The sequence below is a fragment of the Oenanthe melanoleuca genome, chromosome 2 (genome assembly GCF_029582105.1).
Source record: "Oenanthe melanoleuca isolate GR-GAL-2019-014 chromosome 2, OMel1.0, whole genome shotgun sequence".
Taxonomy (NCBI): domain Eukaryota; kingdom Metazoa; phylum Chordata; class Aves; order Passeriformes; family Muscicapidae; genus Oenanthe; species Oenanthe melanoleuca.
Genome location: NC_079335.1, coordinates 19,149,091 through 19,174,459, shown reverse-complemented (window position 1 = coordinate 19,174,459; position 25,369 = coordinate 19,149,091). Strand labels below are relative to the sequence as shown.

The following is a 25,369-nucleotide window of genomic DNA, read 5'->3' as shown; positions in this document are numbered from 1 at the left end:
TGTTCATTTGTAGCACAGGTGTATAGAATTTCTCTCTAAAAATTATAATATATATATATATATACACATACATATATACATACATGCATATATACATACATATATAAATGTGTGTATATATATTTAAACCCATTAATAAAAAGAAAATGAATAGAGAACACTTTTACTTTTCTGCAGGAAATGCATTTGAATGAGTGATCCTTGTCTTGAAGGGACTTCAAAAGCAAACAGTGGTGATAATGAGAACATATCAAACATGTAGAGAAAGAGGAAGGCCAGACTGAGTCTAGATGAATGTGCTGCACAGCAGTGTCTTATCCCAGGAGAAAAGTGCTGTAGCTGAAATAGTTAGAAATAATTGACACTGCTTTTTAACAGGATCACTGTGCCAAAATGTAATGTGTCAAGATGTCATTTTATTAAACATAGTGGTAATTTTAATAGGAGCCAAAATAGTTTCATACCACTGTTTTGGAGAGCTAACTTCTTGCACTTATGTGGGCATTTGCCAACACTTGAATATTCACAAACCAGTCCTAAAAATTAGGGAAAGAGATGATGCATTGTTTCTGAGACTTGCTGGACAAATAATTCTAAGAGTGCTTAGGGAAAATGGAAACATACAGTTATTTCAAATGAGGTTTATCCCAGGAGAAATTATGACTGTTAATCAGCATGACAGAAGACAATAATTGCCTGCAAAGAAGCAGAGTATTGAGGTGATTAACATAATCTGAAATAAAAAGCAGTAGATTAACTTGTTCAGGTGCTGGTTTCTTTCAGGTACACTACCAAATCAATCATCTGAGGGCCAGATTTTGCTCATACTTTCTGTATTTGTAGAGTAGGGTGTCTCAGTTGATTTTTGTGGGCTTCACTGAAATTATTTGTGATATCAGATTAATTGATAACAGTCTGGTAGTGATAGCACCAAATCTCTTCCTCTGTCTCTCTGTCCTTGCAAGGCTTGTAGAATAAACCCATTTGCATGGCACTGTACCCACTCTAGTTGTTTATCTTGTCCTCATTTCATTTGGCAAATATGACAAAGTATGGAAACATCCCTCCCATATTATTTAGCATCTTTATGTTCACAGTTCTGTTACCATTGCAAAAGCTTATAAAATAATTTTTTTGCATTATTGTATTTATACAATATTAATTTATAAGACTTATATCTGCTGATACTTGTATTGCCATGACAATTATAGTGAAATATATACATAGAATAATTTAAATACAAGAAGGTTCGTTAAGGCCTGTTAGATGTCATTGATATTCTTAAGAATAGTGTGGGCTGCTAAAATGTAATTTACATTGAATGAATTAAGTATTTGTATTTTAATTGTGTATGGTTTATTTCAAAGTTGCTGAGTATGGCTTTTGAAGAGAGGTTCCTGGCAACAGTCCTCAGCTTGCAGTGTGTTTCTCAGGATTCAAGAGCAGGATTATCAGTGTGTGTAAGCTCTGTCACTGGTTGCAGGCATTGAGATAAAGTGAATAACAAAGGACAGTTTTGATTGCTGATCTATAGTTTCTGAAGCTCTGGCATCTAGTTTGTATGTATAGTCTCAGAATCCTTGTTTGGTTGGATCTAGAGTTACTGCCCCTGTAGACTGGCAGAAAGGAGCAGGCTCCCTCCCCCTTCCCAGCCAGTCACACTGATCTGTCACCATCCAAGAGGTTATGTCCTTGCCAAATGAAAGTCTGCAGTGAGTGACTCCCCAGGTCTTTGCATTGCGTCTGTTCTCTCTTTTGGCAGTGCTGAGTGCTACAGGCTTTGCAACAATTTATTTCTGAGCTGATTTATTATAATTGAGAAGTGATGTTTCACTCTTAACAGCTGTGTGAGGATGTTAACAATTCAAGTTTACATTTATGCTGCCAGGAAGAGGGAAAACAAACTGAATTTCAAACTTTTATTGTTCTCTCACTCTAATAGAAGCTGCTGTGTGCTTTTTGTGACTGGTACAGTCCTTCACCCAAATCTATTTTGTCTGATGATAAAACCATGCACGTTTTTCATCTCTTTTATGACCTTATCTTCTGTGAGTGGCTTCTGTGAAGGTATCCTAACTATGGGAAGCACCTGGTAAACATACATGATATCTAGGCCATGATAAGCAGTTGTGAACAAGAAAGTAGACCTGTCAGTTCTGAACTGTTCATTGTTAAAAATACTTTGTTGATTTAGCTGATTGCAAAATACATTATGGAGTGCCTAACAGCTGCTATGACATTCCTAGTCCAGAAAGTTCAATAGTTACATTGTACGAGACTTTCTGTAAGAGCCTGATACTGATAGGAACAACATGGATTAAAACAGCAGGATTGAGAAGAACTGCTAACCCATGTGCTTCTATAAAATACCACAACTACTTGTGGTACAAGCTGATTAAGTACAAATTGGGAAGTCTTTAATTTGTTAAAAAGATTAAAGTGAAATTACTTGTTAATATTCAAGTCTCTCTTTCCTACTTGTCAGTGTTGTCAGAGGAGCTGGAGTTCTCTCTCATGTGTCTGGTAATATGTCTCTCTTACAGTTGTCAGATTTCCTGACCAACTTCACCACCTTGAATTACACTGACTTGTCTATTGGATAAACATTAGGCTATTTAAACCATATTTAAAAAAAAAGAAACCCAAAAAAACTATAACTTGAACTGTTTTTGAAGAAAACAGAAACAGTCAATGCTGGTAAGAAATTGTAAGGTCAAGATGAAAATTCAATCCACATTACATATTGAAGTTGTTTAAATAAGACAGGGGTTTTTTTCCTCTTAGTTAAGCAGTATTTTGTGTATTCAGCATTTCAGCATAAGTCAGAGATTTGTTTCCCCCAACTTTAGCTGACTAAAGATAGGTTCCTAGTCTAAGCTGTGTGTTTAAGAGGATGATTCATTTCAGCTCTCTGACACTGAGGGGTCTCATATCTCAGGCATCCTAGAATAGGATGAATCACTCAGGAGGTTTCTTTCTTCACTCTCTATAGGAGTGTCTACGTAAGCAGTCTGGACTAGCTTAACTTTCAGGCATCTAAGGTTAGGGGTGATGAGTTCTGCCAAAAGTGTAACTTTAATACCAAGTATAGAGAAGTAGTGGAAATTCTAGTAGACTTACTTGACTCACAACTGAACATAGTTTATGGTATTATATGTGCTTACTCATAAGAGTATTTTTTCATGCAATCATCATTTAAAGGACAGAATTCACTTACAAGGTTTAAACCTGCTTAAAGAGAGGCAGGTTTTGGTTCATTTTAGAGAACTTACACTACTCTTTGATGGGAAAAAGTTATTTATCCTTTACCTTAAACATATTAAGTGTAATTGAGCAGCAAAGTAAAGAAAAAGTGTGAGAAAACCCAGAATAATGGGATTAGAAAGGAATAACAAATTAGTAAAAATGGATATATAGGAAAAAAAAAAAATGATTGGACTTTGAAGAAAGAAATAATTAATGTCCTGGATCTGGTTAAATGTCTACACCTGTAAATTGAAGAAAAATGCAATCAGTTCTAAAAGAATTATTAAAAAGTAGTCTTATTAAGACTAAAAAGTAGTCAGTGACTGAACAGAAAGAGTAAAAAATGGGAAGAAAATAAATTCTGAAAGGAAATACACTCCTTTGTGCTAAACAAATGTTAACTGCTAAAATAGCTTTAAATATGGGCAAAGAAAAGAAAAAAAGCTTGAGAGATGTGCTTTGTTATCAGCTCTTCTGCTAAGCCTCCTTTGGGATTTTTGAATTTGCAGTGTCTCCAGCACCAAACTCATTGTTTTGGTTGCCCATTTCAATCTGACCTTGATGCTCAACAGAGCCTTGGATAGACTTCACTCCCTGGTGGATTCAGCAATTGGCAGTAATGTACCTTTTGCTGGTTTCTCTAGCTGACTGGAGTAGTGTGGGGGAGCAGGAGAAATCAGTGTGGTGGCATTTCAGGTGTGTAATGCATGCACTTGGCAGTTTGGAATAATAGAAAATATCAATGAAAATAATTAAGAATACTTCTAGATGCAAAATAAAGTTTTCCTTACTGTAAATTCTACACATTTTATTTACTCTATTTGTACTAGACGTGCATCAATTAATTAAAACTTGACTATGAAAACCATGTAACTCTTTATTTAATGAAACACTGAAAAAGCAAGTTAATGGAAAGTTAGTTATCTGCTAGCATACATTTTCAGATTTTTCCTCATCTCCCAAATACTTAATTATTGTGTACTATTGCTTTTGTACCTTAGCTGTTGTTCTGTTCTTTTGCTTTTCAGCCCAGTCTTTTCACTTAACTTTGTCCTCTTTTAATTCTAATAGTTTCATTTGTTTATGTTCTGGTTGGTTGCACTGACAAGAAGAATGCTGAAATTTGCAAGCTAACACCAGGTTAGCATATAATATAACCTGGAAGAACTTAATATTTTGGAGGTTAAACTGTCCAATTATCTGTGCTTCTTTTCTGTCTAAAAGAATTACTATTTCTAGATTTTGCTGTTACTGTTCTGATTCAGTACATACAGCTCTGTTAAGTGCAGTGGAAGAAAAGCATTTGCATTCTATACAAAGAACATTCTAGGAGCTGTCTGTGTTGGTTATACATCTTGGGTTAAAAAACAAGGATTGCCCTTGCTGTGAATTGCTTTCAAATATTTTTGAGAAAACTGGAGTTGGTCATACCAGGTCTGAACTTAGGAAAAAATTATATTGTGTCTCCAATAAAAGACAAATTTTTGCTGCTTTAAGTTGCTATGAATATAGAAAAATGAAGGTAAAATTGTCCAATAGGTTCTTTAGTGCACTCACAGAAAGCAGAAGTCTGATTACTACAAAGTAATTTTACAAATGCTAATTCAAAATAGGCTAGTTGCTTAAAAACAAGTAATTGCTAAAACTGCTTACCAGAAACTTGATAGCTTTTTCAGCACGTGAGTATATTTAGGACTCTCTTCTGAAAGGTAACTTCAGATTGAACTGAAGCATGTGAACTTCAAATGCCTGGCTACAGTTGCACAGTTAATTTAGCACAAAATACTAGAGATTTGTGTTGTGTTCACATTTTATTTTGCACACTACAAGTGCACATGAATATTCTGGACTGTGTTTTTAGTACCACAAGTTCACTGAACTAGAGTTGTGTAATCAAACTCTGGAGTGATTATAGTATTGTGTTTGTGTGAGTAGTAGTTTATCAGGCTCTCAGACTTCATATTTGAAAAACTGTGTTTCATGAATGCAAGGAAGAATGTGTTATTAGGAGATGTTACATGTGCACAAGAAGTCAATACTTTATAGTGTTTGTATATAATCATGTACTTGAAAACTCTGGGTCACAATCTTATCCAGTATAAATTTAGCTCCAGTGATAACGTATGGGGATCTGGCATAGTTTGTTGTAATCACATTTCTTTACCTATGTTGCTAATTAAAGCTTTTGTTATCATGAGTGGGGGAAAAATTACAAGTTACTGCTTAATTGCTGTGCTTTTTGCTCCTTCTTGGTCTCCTGTTGTTAAATCAACAAAGGGTCTGATTTTTCAGTTTGTAAAATGCACAGTATTTGTTTTTCTAATGCTGTCACTTTTTTTGTGGGAGATCATTTTTAGCAAGTGTTCTTCAAGTTGGATAAAAAAATTAAACCATAATCAGCCCTATTTGACTGAAGTAAACTATGTAGATTTGTTTCTTTCTTTCAATTCTTCTTAGTGTTTTCCTATGCCTGAGTTTTTTGGATAGGTTAGTATTAAAAAAAAAATAAAAATCTACAAATGAGTAAAATCCAAACCTGGCAAAGCCTTTAGAGATGTCATATCACTTAATGTGTTACTATGGCCAGAGTGTTTTGTGTTCATACCTGAACCCCTCATCTTCAATGTAGTTTTCATAGTTGCTATTTCAAAGTATTTTGGCAAAGAGCTTGCCTAGTGTATTTGTTTACCTGAAATAACTATACCTTCAACAAGCAGTTCTTCAAATAAAAATTAAATTATCGTCTCTAAAAATTTAATTGTATCATAATTTTCTGTGTGTTCTGTATATGCCCTTGTAATGGGTATTAACAGAAGGTAGACAGGCATTTTCAGGTACTTCTGGCTGGTGAAAATGTAAAAATTAATCAGAAATATAACATTTCTTTAAATAAAACTTGATAGGGAGAAAATTACTTTAGGGACTTGCTGGTATATTATGACTTTAAGGGCAAATTCCTTAAATGCTGAAATACCATGGATTAGCTTTTCACTAGTTGTGGGAGAAAGCAGAATGTTTAATGGACCATATTTTTGTTCTGTCATTTATCTGCAGTGCATAAGAAACATTTAAGTGTCAATTCAACAAAATCCATAACTGAAAGCAAATATTCCTGGAGGGTCATGAGCTGATTTCCTTCCCTCCTTTGTACAGACTTGGTGACTTCATGTGCTTTGATTTACTGAACTAGGTGCAAGCTGTGATTTTGGTTTTTTTTGTTTTTTTTTTTTTTTTTTTTTTTTTTTTTGTTTTTTTTTTTTTTTTTTTTTTGTTTTGTTTTTTTGTTTTTTTTGGTTTTTTGTTTTTTATGGAATAAATGCTATTTTCCAAGATTTTCTCTCTGTGGAACTGGAAGTACTGGATACTTACTTCTTTGACTCAGTGGAAACTCATAAATCTTTACATGACTGATATTTTTTTTTCATTTTTTCTCTGTTTATAGGAGTGTAAGTTTTCACTTAGGTGTGTAAGCAGCTGTTTGGATATTATAGGAGCTTTGCTTAAAAGTCACTATTGGAATATGTCAATACTGTATTTTTTGGATGTTTTTTCAGGCAATGAAGAAGGCATCCAGGAGGCAGCAGAATCTGATGGTGATGCAAGGTCAGAGAAGCCAGGGCAGCTTGCTGTAGAGACTGAAGATTGGGATGGGCCAGGTAGGGACAAACAACTGAAAGCCAAGAGAAATTTCTTGAACTAGACTTCAATATCTGTTAATTTAATTATTTTAGTAGATTGCTATGCTTTGCATTTGTTTTTAATGGACTGTCTCTTTTATGATTCTTTGGGTTCCAGGATATTGACAGGTAAGTACTAAGATGAAATTTTTGAGTGGAAAAAAACAATGGTTTTCGTTATACCATTTTTGTGAATTGTTCAACATAAAATGCCTTATGTAGCTGTTTGGTATAAAGGAAAATTTTCTTGTTGCTTAGAATTTTAGGATTAAAATTTGTGAGTAAATTCTTTCTTCCATGGTTGAATTAAGGGAGAAGCACTTCTGCTGTTTTCTGAAGTCAGAAGCATCACCCAGATGCTTTGGTCTCTTCTCAAGCTTTGTGCCAGTATTTAACAACCTGTTTAGCTTAACAAATAGGTATGATGTCTGCTAATGTTTTCAAGGAGTTTTTTTTTTTACCTGTTTGAGCCTGATGGAAATAATTTAGCTCACCTGGTCATTGGTTTCAGTGGAAGGAGAAACTCAGGCTGCAGTCAATGAAGCGTTTGCACTTCACATTCAAACAGTAATTCAAGGTAACATTTTATGCTATGTAAGTGAAGATGGTGCAAGCATAACATTGCTAAGATGTAATGGTAATGTGGCAATACTTTCAAGTATCTGTTCAATATAAATATGTAAAACCTCTCTTGTACTGTAAAAGTACCTAAGGCAACAGGGTAAATTGTATTTCTCAATTAGGCAATTCTGCAGTTGAATGCAGTGTTTTCATGGGCATGGACTTGGGAATAGGCCTTAAAAATCCATTATATTGACCATAATTTAATAAAACTGTTGCAAAATGTGCATCTGAAGCCAAACACGCTCCAGCAATAGCTGTATCTCGTATGGAAATTTTCCCTCAAAAGGATGAGCACATCAGAAGAGAGTTCCAGAACCGTTCTATCAATAATTTATAATGCAATAATAATATTTCATTAGAAAAATTCCTATATTTCAATCACATTTTCATCCTTGCTTGATTTTGCAAATTACTGTATGCTCTTCATGAAGAGAAGAACAAAACTAATGGCAATTTTCTGAAACCAGTAGCTGGAAAATACAATGCAAACAAAAATGAAGACATAGTATATCTAATTATTATTATATCATTTAAAATGTTTTTCATGATAATACATGAAGAACTTAATGTTCTATATAAAGCACTGTTATAAGAAACACAAGATTTAGTACTATGTTACTATACATGTAAAATAATGCAAAATATATATGTGGATGCAGCAGAATGGCCTTTTCTAGCTGCATAGCAGATTTAAAGGCTGTCAGTATTTGCCCTATGACTTGCTTTTAATTTCATTCTAAATAAAGTCTATTTGAAGTTTGTGATTTTTTTTTTTGCATTTTTTAGTGTATTTCAGCATAGTTGAATGTGCATTTTATGGGCTGTTACTGCTTTTTATGTGTGCTACCTTATTCTGAGATATTTTCTGACTCTGTGGAGTAAAAGGAGATATTTTCATTCTGTTGGGAAAAAAATTCAATAGGATGAGTGTACTTCTAGTAATATTTATTGATAGCTTTGACATGGAATAAGATGGAAATCAGAGCTGAATGGTGGAAAATTTCTTTTGACTTCTGAAAGCTGATGATCCCCAGTATCAGCATCCATATTTTATTTAAATATTGATTCTTTACAAAGGTATAATACATATGAAAAAAGGAATGTATATATTCCACATCCCATACTCTCCATCACACATCAAATGAAGTTGGCTGCTATTGACATGGGTAAAGAAGCAATCAACAGAAGATCATTTTCAACCATGCAGGACAAAGATAATGTATTTCACTTTTTTGGAAAAAAACCAAAACAACAAAGCATGAAATATTTTGTTTATTTAGGAACATATTTTAGCGCAGCACAAACTGAGCCATCAAAAATATTTGATTCAGCAAATTTGCCAACTCTCAGTAGAGGCACAGCCTCAAAGGGCAGATGATGACACATTCTTTGTTATCTGAGCTGTCTCTGGTCTCCTTACCTTCTCTGGTAAGGAAAGCTCCATCTCTGAGAGGTGGAGCCTCTCAGAATCCAACAACTGTGTTCTGCATGATACAAGTTGCTGTCAACTGATAATGTGAACTGTGACAACTCAGGAATTTGTATAAATAGTTGAGCTGTTTGGTTATTTTAATATTTTATGTCTTTTTTTAGCACTAAGGGAACATATTGTGACTTTCAGAGCCAGTACTTGCCAGAAAATGAAGAATCAAGGTTCTGGCATTAATTAGAGTTTTATTTTGTTTGAAAATTTGCATTGTTAAGTGGTTCACATGCATTCTTAAGTCTTTGTAATTAGAATATTTTTATGAACAAAAATCTAAAGTTAAATGTGCTGTAGCTTCAAAGAGTTTCTGTTGAAGCAATATTTCAAGTCAGACTCTTGTGACCTTCATTGACCATCAAGGAATTTGAGAGAAATTGCCTGCTCTCTGTAACCACTTTGAGGGTTACCTAAATGTTTTCCAGCTAGCTTTACTTTTCACTGTTCTTATTTTCAATTTTTAAAAATTCCTGTTCAGTGAACCTGCTCTGAAATAATGGAAACTTAGGTCAATAGACTGTATATGAACACACAGTGAGCGGCCTGATCCTTTTCCTGTTATAGCCAACAGCAAAAGAGTGAGGAATAGGAAGTGAGAACAGCAAGACTGGGTTTAAATGCATTTTATGTAAAAATACTTAGTTTTTAAATGTGGAAGCAGAGGTAATTTTATGGCTTTATGTGTGCTCTTTGCCTTGGTACATGGACTTACATAGTTCTGTAGCTTTGTATTGTTCTGATATCAGTGCATGTGGGAGCAGTGCTTTAAGACATAACAAACAGAAGGATCTCCTACATGGCTTCTACAGATCACCCTTCATATCAGAGAATATGATCATTCTGGTTTCTGTTGAAATGTTTCATGTTTCCATAGCAGAACTTCCTTAAAATCTCAGAAAATTTTAGATACCAAACACCTCAAGTAAAATGTTGTTAAGCCAAATATAGGGAAATTCTATATTCTGTGGCATCTTGAAAGATAAATTGTTTATAAATTTGGAAATGAATACTTGTTTATTATTTAGAGGTCGTGCTTGCAATGATGGATCCAAGTTCAATCCACCATATTTGTCATTATAAGAGATAGCACATATGAACCTTATCAAAAAGGAGGAAAGTTTTGAATTCAAAAGTATGAATTATAACTTGGAAGAGTTTAAGAATAATTTTTAGAAAATAGCTATAATAAAAATGAAGGTAATGTTAATATTACCTAGAAGATAATTTTAAAAAAATTTAAAAAAAACAAACAGAAAAATCCAAGTGGATGTAACCAAATACTAGAATCTATAATATGAGGCTAAAAGGTGGGGTGGAGGAAAGGAAAGGGGAAAAAAAAAAAGGAAACACCTCAAAATCTATCAGTAGCTTCATTAATAACACTAAGATGACATTTTAAAATGTGGTAAAAAAAAGTAATTAGAAAATTGGTATTGATCTGTTTCAAGTCGTGACTCAATAGTTAGAGGGGACAGGTAAAAAGCTAAACTAATTATTTTTAGTCTGCTTGAAACATTTGTGCTGGAAAGCCTATTTGACTGTATGTGATGACTGTACTTTTATGCTGGCTAATTAAAGCAGTCTGATGGTTTGAATTTCACTTTTTTAGGAGCTAGATGACCCATCTCTAGTTATCAACTTCAGTTCCGAAAAAGTTTTGATGTGATTTCTCAAATGTGTTCAAAACCAGTAAAAGTTGGTGTGGCTAGTGACAGACCTGTCCACGTGGCAGTGGTTCCACTGGAAATAAGGGGATAATTACTGTAAAATGCTTTTATTAAGAGGGGGTTAATAAGAATGCCAATCTCTATAGGCTTATAGAAAAAAAATTGTCTTGTAAAACCAACATAATATGTAACGTGAGCTAAAGTATAGATAGTTATTTGCAATATGTTTAAAATTTTAAAAAATGCTGAATAATGGGTACATATTGCTATTGGCAGACCTGAATAACTTGCCATGTTAGCTGCAGAAATATTTCAGTTTCAGATCAATTGAAGTTATGGGTTTTTGAGAAGGTAAATAAATATTTTGATGGAATTGTTACAGCTGTAAAACACCTGTAGGAGCATCTGAAAGCAGGGTCTCTGAAAAAATCTTGAGACTAAAAGAGAAGGTTATGGCTAAAGGGTATGTCTGGCTTCTCAGATTGCTTTGCTTGTCTGCTCAGCAGTCTTGTTTGGCACTGAAACAGGGTTCTGTGTCCTGTGGTCACACTTCAAGAATGATATTAAAATTTGTAACAGGTTTAGAGAAGAGCCACTAGAAAGTTGAAAAGACTGGTATTATGGAAAAGTCTAGATCCTTTCCCTATTTATTTTACCAAAGAAATATTAAAGTTATATTAAAGGGCAATCTGATTGCAAACTACTTGAAATTCAGAGTGAAAATCTGATAACAATGGGCACCTCTTTCTAGCAAAGTATCAGAAGATTAAATGGATGTTGAAGCTCCACAGTTTCAGACACAAAGAATGGATTTTAGTGCTTAAAAAGTCATTATTGAAACATTTATGAAAAGTCACTTATCTGTCATTAGAAATATTTGCATTCAGGATGAGATACTTTCCTAAAGAACATGATCAAGTTCTGTGGCAAACACTGGACTTTCAAACTGAGATAGATTTCACTGGGACAGAAATTAGACTGACTGACCACGATAGTTCCTTGCAAGTAAAATGAAATTCATAAATGAATGTACTATCTATTGCTTTTATAAATATTGTACAATTTGTGTGCATTTATAATGAATATGTAAAAGCAGGCCTCATATGAGCAATTCCAGTAACTAAAACTATGTTTAGTAAACTATGTTAAGAATGATAACTCCTTTGTGCTTTTCTCTATTTTGCAATTCTCAATTACTCTGTAGTGATAAAACAGTAGAGTTGAAGACAACATATACTGATTCAGTAATATGCAAGGGAATGTTTTTTCCCTGTTGACAGACAGAACACAATATTCTAGTACTGACTACCAAAAAGTTTTTACAAATCCAGTGCTCCATCCTGTGCACTCCATTGTTTGAATTTCTTCCTGCAATTCCAGCAGTGGGTACTTCAGCCATCAGTGAAGTTGTATCTGGCTTTTAACACAGAGAAACATTGTTACCACTTGAGGAACTAAATATGGGACATTTCCAAAGGTGAAATTAGTGCCATTCAGAAAAGTCTTGGTTCGAAAGAAGGATTGGATCTCTTCCTTCTTAATTCACATATATATGTGAATATATACTAGTGTGTATATATATATATATATGTATGCTAGTATATATGTATATACTATATAGATATATATATATCTATATATACGTATAGATATGTATATATACATATATACTTGTATATATATGTATACTAGTATATATGTATATATACTATATATATATATATGTATATATACTCTATATACATATGCTAGGTTGTCCTTATTCCTTATTTGAGCTCTTTTATAGTCATTATAGTCATTAGGGTGCATGGCTTTCTTATAGAATGTGCTGTTGTCAGTTGCAAAGCTTGAAAGTCCATCTCAGAAGTTCTTTTGAATTGTACCTGAATTCTGCTTAGAAAGTGAGAAAATGTGATTTGTCCACATGTCCAAAATGGAAAAAAAAACCCAAATGAAAAAACTCCACCAGGTGGTTTGAAATAAGATCTAAAACTCTTATTGGCAGTTCATGGTGATTTTTTCATGTATTGTTTGCCTTCATCTTCACATAAAGGGAAAGTTTTCCATGTGTAAAATCTGCCTCCAGTAAATCAACAGGACTTCTGCTACTGGCAGTGGCAAATCAGGATGAAGTTGCAACTCGTGTTACTCATTTCAGCAGACTCATCATCTCTCATACACATGTATCAGAGAACTGTTGAAAACAGTACTAAGGATTGTTAATTATAGCACATGATAGTTGCTTTTAATTACTCTTACAGGTTGGTGTTTTTCCTAAAATATATCAGAAATTTTAAGAAAAGTAGTGTACTAGGAAATTAAATAGCACTTCAAAATGATGTTACATTGAGCTGTGCTGCTGTTAATATTCAATAAAAAGATAGAAACAGGCTTTCATGTGAATTGTGGTGTATTGCTTCAGTGAGTTGTAGATCAGAAAATTGTGGTGAACATTGGGCATGCCAGATTCACATTTTTGCCTGCTATAAAAGGTAGTTTGAAAAGCTTTTCTGTATAGATTTCCTGTAACCATTCAAAAGAATCACTGCAAGTATGTATTGGTTGTTTGGTTTACTCTGCATTATTTAGTAATACTGTAAAAAAGTTTGGGTTACAAAGCAAAGCTGTATAATACAGAGTGGAATGGTTGGTAGACCACAGCAAGATGGAAATAGACATTAATGATAGCTCTCCCCTCCCCCGCTTTTTTTACTTCTTTTTCCTTTTCCTTTTTTTTTTTTTTTTTTTCCCTTTTCTTTCTTTTTAAACCAGTCCTAAGAAGGACTTGGAGATTACTGTCCTGATTTTGTTTCCTTTTTGATTGGAGAAATGTGGTAGATTTAAGATCTTGGAAATGCTATTTGATGTAAATTAACAAAAATCCATGAAACATAGTTAACCATAGATATAGTCTGACAGTAAGAAGAATATTGTGAAGAAGCAGAGGAAATCATAGAACGACTGTGTGTTACTCTGACAGTGAATCGGTATTATCTCTGCTATCAGATAATGCAGTTATCATTAATTTTCACATTTGCATTTCAATCTTTGGAAGGAAATGACTCTTGCCGGATGAAGATAAGAGCTCTGTACCACTATAATGAACCATCATTTTATCCCGGTGCTTTGTATCCATATGAAAATGAGGCTGGGTGGTGTGGTGTGTGAGGAGGGGGTGGGGGGGGTCACAGAAACATTATAACAAAGTGTCAAAAATCACCACAGACTTTCGGAACCCTTAATGAAACAAGAGGCAGTCTAAATAAATCTTCTGTAGTGAAGTGGATATTGGATTAAAAGCAGAGAGCTGGGCTCCCAGGATCCAGGGGTTGGGAGGGAACCTTGTTGAAGCTGGGAAGGATTTCTGTGCATCTTGATCTGGTGGTTTCCATCAAAAATTTGGAACTAGGAGGAGGCCATTTGGACATAGAATAAAAAAAGTAAAGGTCTAAGAGTCATCGAGTTAACCCTTGTACTGCAGGTGTTGTTTTCACACTTGAATTCTGTTCAGGGAGGTGCAAATGCTTGTGGACTGCTGTATTGTGCATTATGGTACTGGAGCTGTTTTAGCAGTTACCAAACCTGTGCATTAAATGCAGAATTTTAAATAATTACCAGTCTTGTATATAGAATTTATCCAAGTCTTCCCAGTTCTTTTCATGTGTAGCCCCAATTTGTGTTGCTTACCTAAAACTCGATCTGCAGACCTCTGCATTGTTCCATTTTAGGTCTGATTGACTAATACCTGTGTTACTGAAATAAACTTGCCCTATATTCAGCTTGTTTAGCCTTTATGATTTAGTTAGTCTGTAACTTACAGACTTCACAGTACATAATTTAGACCCACTGCCAAATGTCTTCTAAAAACAGGAGCTCTTGAGTTTTGCCCTGCTGCCTCATTTTTTGTAACAAAAACTGAGTTTCTTAGATTATTAAATGATTGTAAGAACTGTTATTTAAATATGTGATACTTAAACAGTAATTTTTAGTGTCCATTTATAGGAGCACCAGGATGTCAACCTTGCTGTGACCAGCTGGGATTGATGAATTAATCTGGTGGCTGTAGCAGCTCCTTCCTCTTGCAGACCTTTCTCTGGGTCTCACCTCTCTCTTCCTACATGATGAGAATCTTTGCTTCATAGTGAGAAGATGGAGGTCTAAGAAGTGGAAGGAAAACTATGCTACTCCTGTGTTAATATATTCAGTAGTGACAGAAGTGGAGTAGTAAATAAGTGTTCAAATGGTCCCTGACATGATTTTGGTTGAGGCCAGCAGACACTCTTCCCAAGTAGATCCCAAGGTGCAGAAGCTGCAGCACTGCAGGGAACATTCTCCAGAGGTAGTTTGTGTGCTGACACCTGGTTAAAGGCTGAGGAAGCTTCCCATCACATAAACATGGCTGTTCTTGGTCTCCATGCCCAGAGCTGTTCTTTGCCACGTGTAATGAAGCTTTTATTCACATCTGACAGAGTGCAGAGGCTGTCTGTTGTCTGATGCTGTTGGTGGACTGCTCCCTGTATGGGCCTGAAGGATGAGAATGTGAGAGTGGCTGGGTGAATTCACATGAAGTAGCAACCAAACCTTTGCTGTCATGATTCCCATGAGCAGTTTTGACTTTTCTAGGAAGGGGCTGTTGTGTGACCTACACTGAGCATGTGTAATAGATGGGGAAAAATTTCACTTATGGTCACAGGTGAAAAAATGAAATTTGCCCTTTAGCCAGAAATAGTGGTCACCAAGTCTTTAAGAGAAAATTGAGGTGTAAAATAATTACTCTAAATTCATAGGAATAGACAATAATAAATTTTGAAAACTAGGACATATTTCTTGTTATGATGTCACTTGCTGTGGTGACTTTGTAGCATCACTTTCATGATGCAAGGAGCAAATATTGTAGGATTCTGTAAACCTGGAGACATGGATCGTCTCATTTGACTTGCAACCTAAAATATCAAAAAACAGTGACATAATCATTGAATACTGAGTTCATGTCAAGCATTCCTACTGTTTTGTCAGTTGGAATGCCATTTCCTTATCTTTATATTATTAACACAATTTCTATATGTTACATATTATATATTGATATTATTAATATATGATTGTTATTGTTAGCATATATATGTGAACTTAAATTTAATTTCAAAATCATTTGCTAAAGAAATTAGTCTAGTTTAGAAGTAACATCTTATATATGCATTTCACATGTGGAGAACTTCAATTTTATTTAAACACACAGCTTTTTAGAACATTTTCAATGCAAAACTTCATTTTTATCCAAGTTAAAATGCTTCAGAAAAGTGAAACTACCTAGAACCTTCAAATCTCTTAGTATTGGGTTTTGGGTTTTTTTAAGACATTCCATTGATTTACTATTTCTGTTTCTTTATTTACCCATTTGTGAAATATTTATTTGACATAGCAAGGTTTTTGATTTTCAGTGTGTTAAGTGTAAATTGTTCTTTGGAGACTGTCTTGATCTTCAGGTGGGTGAGTTTCTGGATTAGGGTCATAGTTTAGAAGTGGCAGTCCTTATTTTGGTGCCCCTCCCTCCCCAGTGCTCACTCTTCTCCCATTCCAGTGGGAAATACAAAAGGCAGAGATCATGGGTTGAGTAAAACTGGTAGAAACAGCAATGAGATTAAAAAATGAACAGTTCCAGCAATGATTCTAATAACAGCAGTGTTTTTATTATGTGAGAGAGGGTGTTGTACATAGAAAATGCTCATCATGGTACCACAACCCTGAGAAAATGAACAAAAGGACTGGCATGCCCTCCATGTGCCACCTTTTCTTCCCAACCAGAAACTACTCCCCTCCTTCTTGGAAGTGAGGGTCCCTTGCTTCCACCCCAGGGATGATGTGCATGGTACAGAATAACAACATGGACATGCACACATGGCTCCAGACTGTGAGAAATTAACCCTGTCCTTGGCCAAAACTAGGACAACTAGGTAGGCTTGAATACAATCCGGTATCTTCCTAAATTCTTTTGTACTTCTGTACATCCAGCATGAGAACATTGGCCTGACTTGTAAAAGTCATTGAACTTCAAATGAAAGGTAATACATATTTGAAATGTATTCTATTTTGATTGACATTTATGTTTCAAGCACAAAAGACTGCTTGTTCTCTGAAAAAAGTTGATAGCTGGGAAAGGCACGTGCAAGGGAAGAATCATCAGATTCACTAGGTACTTCACTTTGGACATGATATGCTGTATAGTGGATATTATGTAAAGTACAAATCCCCCTAGGTCACACAGTGAAGGACTCCTAGTCTGTGAAATTCTGCAGGGAATCAATGAACATCTGCATTACAATACATTGTTTCTTGTAGTTTCATGCACCAAGGGACCTGCAGAGGCTGGCAGAAAGCTTTGCACTCTCCAGCTGTCTCCACTGTAGTTTGGCCATAAAGGCAATACTACACCCTGGCAGTTGCAGGGGACTGGGAAACAGTGACTGGTTTTGGAAGCAGATTGGGTGAGAATAAAAAGGGACATGTAATCAGTCCACAAGTATTTTGTTCTTTGTTGTGTTTCTCCTGTTAGCTAAGATTACTGCATTCAGAATACTGCATGACAACACTGGCTTGAACAATTGAATGGATGTGTTAGTATATTGAATCATATGTGCAGCACAGCATTATTTAATGCACTTAAGGTGCAGTCCAGTATAATAAATACCAAATAACAAATATCTAATGAGAGATACTGGTGACTTTATTTTTTAAATTGGCAAGTTTCAACGATGAATTCTGTATTCAGCAGTTCATTGAAGAAAATATTTTGATTTTCAAAGGACAGTGTTATTCTAAACATTCAGAAGCCACTTTACTTACTCTCTCTTAAGACATCATAAGATAAAAGTTGGAACGACATAAATAAACCAACAAAAAATTATCACCAGGAACAATTGCACCTCCTTTCAAAAGAACTAACTTTTGCTGAGTGTATAAAATTGAATGTGACATGTGATACTGTAGTTACTCTCAAAATTGCACAGTTCAGGATGGTTCAGAGTGAGAAAAGGGAACTGGACGTTGTTGTCATGGAACTAAGGACAAAGTCCTCTCAATTGTGACCTTGACTTTCTGTGTTTAGCTCAGTGAGACCAGCTTACCATTGGGTTTAAACATTTGGGTTTAGGTTTAATTGCTGCATTTCATTTTTAGGGTGCTTTACCATTGCATTCTCATTAGAAGGATATGAAATGAATAGTAGATCTTATTTTCTCTCCTTGATTTAGGCTTCAGACAAGTATATGTGCAAATGATTTTTATAAAGTGCATCATGCAGAAATGCTGCAGTAAACTCCTTTATGCAGTCACTCAGCTCTTATTCATCAACATGGCAAAAGTAAGAATGGCTGTCCTAAAAGCTTCAGGCCTCATTCTGATCTAATTGTAGAGTGTGTAGTTCTTTAAGCATGTTCTAATGGAATCTGAGAACCCCAGAATCAAATATTCAAAAGTGTGGTCCAGGGTAAAAGCTAGAAAGATATTTGGGTAGGTAGAAGTAATAATGATTAAAGCCTGTGTTTGGAAAGCTGTAGCTCTTAGTTTTTCCTGCAGTCAGCTGATTACCTTAGACATTCTAAAATAGCTGTGTAGAGGACATTTGGTTCCTACCCCCTTCTCCCCTGACAAAGATTTTGGAGTGTTCTGAATCTGCTCTTTAATTATCATGGTTGATTCCAAAAACTATTTTTAATCTATAGCATATTAAATCATATTCATGGGGAAGATGCTTGCAAATGCCTGTTTTGGTAGTGTGGGCAGCCAGTCCAGTGTATACATTGCATCTTTTATGATATGTTCCAAAAAAAGTCAATCAAATTGTCCCATCATAGCTTATTCTTTCCCTTTGCTCCCTTTTGTGTCTCAGGACTTTTAAGCAATATATTCAAGGTGAAAACCTTGAACAGCCGACTTCATAACATGCTTTTGGGGATTATGGTAGAAAAACTTCACAGTATTTTACATAACTTTGTTTTAAGTAAATATTGCAGGATTACATATTGCCTTATTTATTTTATAAAACAATATTGTCTGATGTTTTTTCAAAGATTGGGGATAAAGCTGTGAAAATCATATTTTACTAAGAGAAAATACTTGGGGTGGGCTTCTTCAGGTCTTTGCTGCTCTGATTTTATGGCAGTATAAATGCATTGATTTAAAAGATGCTTCATCAGCATAAACCCATGAGGATGGACTATTTTGGATAATTTAGAAAGATAATATAATGTATACACTAGGGGACATACTGTTCCAGAATGTGTATGCATTTTGGGCTGGGTGGTTCAGTCCAGGAGACTGAATTTCAAATTACATCATTGCATGAAAAAAATCTTTCATTAAGTTATCTGAACTTTGATACTTACAGCATGGTGCCAAAATTACTAATCAGTTAATAAATCTTTGGCTTGCATATATAAACAGATACTAGTTCTCATTAAAAAAAAAAAAAAAAAGACTGTCTGGAAAGCACTGGTGATACACATCCAGTCAGTTTTCTTAAGTTGACCACATCCAATTTTCAGAGCTTGTGTAACGCAACATTGTAAATGCTTCATATAATTTGTTGCTGTCTGATTAAGTATGTATAATACTAACATTTATTTACATAATGGTTTTACTGTAGTGATTTCTACTTTATTATTTTTCTTGACTTATTCTCAGGAAAAACCTCCATTTTCCCCAATTACAGAACTTCTCAGCATTTGATACTGACAATTTTTCAAAGTTTTGTATTGGATATCAACTTTCCATGGAATTTTTCTTTAGGAGGTGCTCTCTAAATATGTGACTATTTCTAGCAGCCAAAAAAGAAAAAAAAAAACCTGCAATGAAACAACAGATATTTTGGTGTGTTGCCTTCTGATAAGAGCTATCATTTAGTTTAATTATTATATGCATAACACTTTAGCCATCAAATTTTGAGCTTCTTCCAAGGAAATTATTTTCTCTCATCTTGTCCTGCTAGTCATTATTTTAATAGTTGCAACTTTGTGGTTTTTTTTTTCTATATTGTCATGCCACAATGTATGAGTCATCGGAGAATGGTGTGATCAAGTAGTTGACAGGATGTAAAATGGTGTAAAGGTGCCAGAAGACATCTTCAAGGGACCCTGAAGAAGTGTCCTTGCATATTGCTATATATATATATATATAAATATAAATAAATATATAAAAATAAATATATCACCTGCAAAGCAATGGGCAGTCAGGAATGTTGGAGTCTTTTCTACATGATGTGCAAAGTAAGCTTCAGGTTTCTTTTATGCTTTTCTGTAGGAATGCATCTGATTACAGAAAAGTCAATCTTTTTGGATTCTGCCTCTTGTCAATATACCCTGCAATGGCATGTGTGTATTGACAACCATGATGTAATAGATTAGTTGCTCAACTGATTCATTGGTCTCACATTGCTCAGTGTTCTGAATACTGGGAAGATCAGTCAAGAAATTAAATACTCCAGTAGTACTAAGAAACTGATCTTTCCTGTTAAAAAGCCTCTTGCCATCTGCTTGCTTTTAAATTTTTCTCATATAGGAGACCATAATGGCTTGAATTTTTCAGAAAGCACATCACAGTACTTCCACCATTTTTCAGCTTCTAGGATCATTGCCCTATAAAAATGCTGTGTGTTTCCCAAAGCTTGGACATATCTTGATACTCATCTAAAGAGAAAAAATTATATATTTTTAAAAGAAAAATGCTGACCTAGTTAGTGAGGCTGAAACCATTCATTAATTAGAAGTCATAATTGCAATTACATGGTAAAATTAATTTATCACGAAAATAATCCTATCAGTTTTCCTTTTTGGAAAATTGGAACCAAATGATTTTAGCAGCCCATATTGCTTAAGGCTGATATTACAACGATACTGGTTTAGAGTGAATAAAGTAATCAAATTCTATTTTCAAGATCTGAAATTCTGAGACTGTGTCATAGATAGTTTATGTATTATATGAGATTCACTTGAGTTGTAATTTTGTAATTACATATAATGTATAAAGCATATATGCACAGATAAATGCATAAAAGGAATATAGTGTGTTGAAATTTTAAGAGTGAATTGAAGATAACACAGCACATAATATATAGAAAAATTCATGTAATATGGCAAGTATGCTACAGCATGTGAAACTGAGAATATCTTTTCTACTCTCAGGCTATTTAGACTTTCTTGATATTCAAATGTTAATGTACATTAAATGGAATTTAAGGAGGTCCACCTTGGTCAGTCAGCAAGTAGTAATCCTTGGGGATACCACTTTATGTATACATTTACAAAGATGTTTTAAGCCATGAAATATAGTCCTTTGATGACATCATAACTGTGATATATGACATTATTTTGCTTACCAGCAATCAGAGCTTTGCTTTATCTATATTAAGCGGTATGTATGCATAAATAAAGAATACCAAATACAGAAGCTGACTGCTGTAACCCAACATGGCCATCTTCAGCTTAAGTACTCTTCACTCTCTGCTGCCCTATGGATGTCAGGGGACTACTTGTAGAGTATCTTTCTGTCAAATTTAACAGTTTTCTTCTCTCCAGAAATGAAGTAATAGGTGTTGTGGATTCTGTAAGACAGCTATATGTCCAAATTCAGCAATTATTTATGCTTTCTTAAATTTTAACAGGGGACAGAAATTTATTACTTTACGTCAAACTAGTCTTAGTCTTTTAATTTAAGGATCTCAAATATATAATTAAAATTTCTGGTCCTGTTGAAGTAAAGAGGAAAGTGATGGCAATGGTGTTAATACCTAGTCTGTAATGGCTAGTTAATGCATGAATACATTTAGCACTTGCACAAGACTCACAAATGCACTCTTCAGGAGAAAGTCTGTTAGGCACAGTCACCAGGGGAGTGTTCATCTGCTTGCACTTTGTTATTGAAGGGGGAGAAGAACAAGTACACTTTTGGGCACCTGAGAATATTTTAGGTCTCCATAAAAGTCTTCACAGAAGAGTGCAAGAAATCCATGCCTAAATCTATCTGTCCAGACTAACCTGGCATTTGAAGATAGAATCACTAAGTCTTACTTTATTTTTTCTCTACAGGTAGGAAGAAAAAAAATTACTTTCAGAAAAGCACTTCTGGTCTTCTAGGCTTTGATCTTGCAAAATATTTAAAAATTTTTATTATAATGTGTGTGAGCATTCCATTAAAAAACAGAACTAGCCACATACATGAAGTTAAGCACAAACATGTTTGTAGGACTGTGGCCTTAGCTCAGAAGCTCTTCCAGGAAGGAGCTGCCTTTATCACTGTTCTTTCTACTTACTCAGCAACCTGCCAGCCTGCATTACTTAATAAGGATGCAAATCAAAGCAATACTAAAGACCCCTTTCTACTCTGGAAATATAAAAAGGTGGACTAAATTACTTCAAATACCGTGGATTTCAAATTGTAGCTGCTTCAGTTCCTGATAATTACAGAATATTGTTTCATAGATTTGCTTGATTTTCTAACCTATATTTTGAAACAGATTTTTATTAAAATACATAAGATGTTTAAACTTGCATATGTTTCGTAAAGTAAATATTTTTCTTTTCCTTTGAGAAACAGGACCTAAATCTTGAGGCTGCTGTTCATTTCATAGCCACTTTATTTTCAGTGGGATAATAAGGTCTAACATCATATGGTAATTTTTTAAATAGGAAATTCATTTGCATTCTGCAGTGTTTTCTTATTTATTTTAAATTTTAAATATGCTATCATGTTTTGTGGCTCTAATTATATCTATGTATACGGTCTTGTGGTCTCATAATGCACAAGAGTCCTGAACTTGTTTTATTTTTTCTAGTGGTATAAATTTACTATAATTGTATATTTTGCTGTAACTGTATATAGGAATATACCAACATAAAGAATTGAGAGAAGAAGATATTTAAATACTGTGCAGGGTTAGAAAAGGATTGTGATACATAATGTCCAAAATGTTCCTAAGAACAAATCTTTACTTAAAGGAGCTAGTTGTGGGTTTTGTCTTTTACAGTTTTGGTTTTTTAAAATTAAAAATACCATAAGTATGCCTGAAGGGATGTCCTGAAATACCCTGTGGGAAGCATCAGTGGCTCTTAGTTTCTCCTTCTGAAGACCAGTTGTATCTACTGCCTATTGCTTTAATTATTTTGCTAACTCCAAAGAATATTTTAGAATTATGATTGTAGCTTGATGACATTCTCAAGCATCAGCTGATAAATTAAAACTTACCTTGGCAGTTCAGGGGAATAAAAGAAAATATACCCTTTTAAAGCTCTTATTATCTCAGTGCCAGTTACTTAACTGTGGTGCATCCTATTTTATTTTGATCAACTTTTTTCTTCAATTTTTCTTTCATGCAGACACTTCCTACTCTTTACCTTTTGCTTTCTTTATGCAATATTTGTAGAAATAAAACAAGTCCACATATATTGTTTTTTGTTTGCCTTATGGCTATGCATTTTGAGGAAGCAGGCATGAGATTATTTAACTGAATACTTTTACTTCATATGAGAACAGTAGCAGCTCAGTTTACACGTGCTTCTCTCGTGTGATCGTGGTGTGGTGATAATTCCCTGCTGTATTTGCCATCCCCTGTTCTCTGCCTGCACTTGTGCTCCCCTTCCTTCATCCCTGCAGATGGTCACAGCACAGGAGCTATCGAGGTGAAATCCAGCAGACCTTAATGGGGCAAAAGTCTTTACATGTTGGCTGCTTACAAACAATTAACAAAAAATGTGTGCAGCAAAGAGGCAATTTCTCCAATGTACTCCTACATATGCTGAAGAAATGTCATTTTCCTTTTCAAGTTTTGTTTCCTAAATAAAAAAGGAAAGCATTTTGTTCCTGTTCCCTTTTGATAATTCATAATTTCTGATCATCTCCTTTTATATTCTTGGTCTGATTTTGTTCATGCCCTTCATTTTCACTTTGCTCTGTGTTAATTTCTTTCTATAATTTATTTCCTTTGATTCTATTAAAGTCCTTTTTCCATGTGGTATGTCTTTCATGCATTATAATTATAAAACATTTCTGTTTCTCTTCAAGCACTGCAGTTTTATTTACCTGGCTTTCTAAGTTTAGGTATAGTGTTTCCTACAGTATTTATAAAAGAGAGTACTGGAGGGATGTGCACACTATTGCTGCTCTTGGCTCTGCTGTATTTTCAAATAGCATCTGCTCGTGTTAATTTGATTTTTTTTCCTCAGCTATGTATATAACACAGAAATACATATCATCAATTCAGTGAAAACACCAGAGAGAAAATGAATTTTCTGAAATTGGGAGGAAGTTTGCAGCAAACAGTGGATTATATTGGTGTTATATAGCTATCTCATCAAAAGGTAGCAAACGCGCAGGACCTTTTGCGCTTTTCAATTTGAAAGAAAATTATTTCATTAGAAAAAAAAGAACCATCACTCTGGATGTTGGAGAATGCCAGAGCCTGATGAAACCAGCTGAAGAGACAAACTGAGTGTACGGATGCAGATTAGCCTTCAGAAGATGAGGGTGTAAAAGGGATTTAATGGTAGGATGGATTATAGAAATCCTTGTAACAATGTTAAATAATTATAGTTCCAGCCGAGATCAAAGCAGTGCTGATTGAACCCCCTCAAGCTGTTAACACGGAGTATCTTGAAGGAAAAAAAAAAAAAGGAGGAAAAAAACCCTCTGAGATTGGTCAGCCTGTGCTGACAGTGTCCTCTGATCTGGGGAAGTTCTGGCTGTGTTGAAGGTACAACTTGTGGGGGAGGGAAAATAGACAGGAGGGTTTGTCAGTCCGAGTAGCCTATTTTAGTGAGGGGGTTGTTTTTTTTTTAAGGGAGGAGGAAGGGGTTATTACAATCAATGCTACCAGAGTTCACACACTTACTGAAATTGCAGTAAACTTTACAGTTGGCTTCTTTCCATATTGGAAAAAGGATTAAATTTCTTTAGCAGAGCTCTGGTCTGTAACAGAAAATTATTACACTTTTTTTTCCCCTCCCCCCACACACCTTCCCCCCTCTTTTAGACTAAGGTTCCTATACACATACCTGCCCAGCAACAACTATTAGTAGTGATAACTGGAGGAATGCCTTTGTAGTAGTGGTATTTGGCTGCAGGCAGGGAGTACAGTTGCTATGCCCATTCAACAGCATTAAGCATTTATTCTCATTGCCTTGCCTTCCTGGCATTCATGCCTGGAGGATTATGCTTGTGCCTCTGTTAATAAAATGAGGGAAGTCAAAGTTAAATACTTATGGTTTGGTGGTGTAGTAACGTGGCATTGCCAAAGCTTTTCCTTTTATGTAGCTGTCTCAAAAATGCATCGTGTCTAGTTTGTTGCAAAAGATAATTTATGACTTTGATGAGGTTGAGGTGTATTTCCAGTGATGGTGTGTTCAGTTCTAAGTAGAAAACTAGAGGGTACATTAGCTGAGTAATAAAAAACACGGGTGGAGCTGACTGGAACTAAATTATGGAATCATAGAATGGTTTGGGTTGGAGGGGGCTTGTTTTTTTCCTGCTACATCAGGTTGCTCAAAGCCACATCTAGCCTGGCTTTGAACACTTCCAGGGATGAAGCACTCAGTATTAGTTTGTTGCCAGCTCTGTGCTGGGATGGCAGCTGAGTGAGAATGACCATTGCTGAATGGACATAAAGCTGGTGGACATCTCTCTCCCTC

General features: G+C 34.9%; 1 protein-coding gene across 2 annotated transcripts in view; it reads left to right on the top strand.

Annotated features, from left to right (window-relative positions):
• ZFPM2 (zinc finger protein, FOG family member 2) overlaps positions 1-25,369 on the top strand; it is a 302,873-nt gene that overhangs the window by 63,134 nt on the left and 214,370 nt on the right. For both annotated transcript variants that reach the window (XM_056483930.1, XM_056483928.1), the window contains one exon: positions 6,801-6,902. In XM_056483930.1, the coding sequence (XP_056339905.1) occupies positions 6,801-6,902 (102 nt within the window). The remainder of the gene's footprint in view (positions 1-6,800; positions 6,903-25,369) is intronic.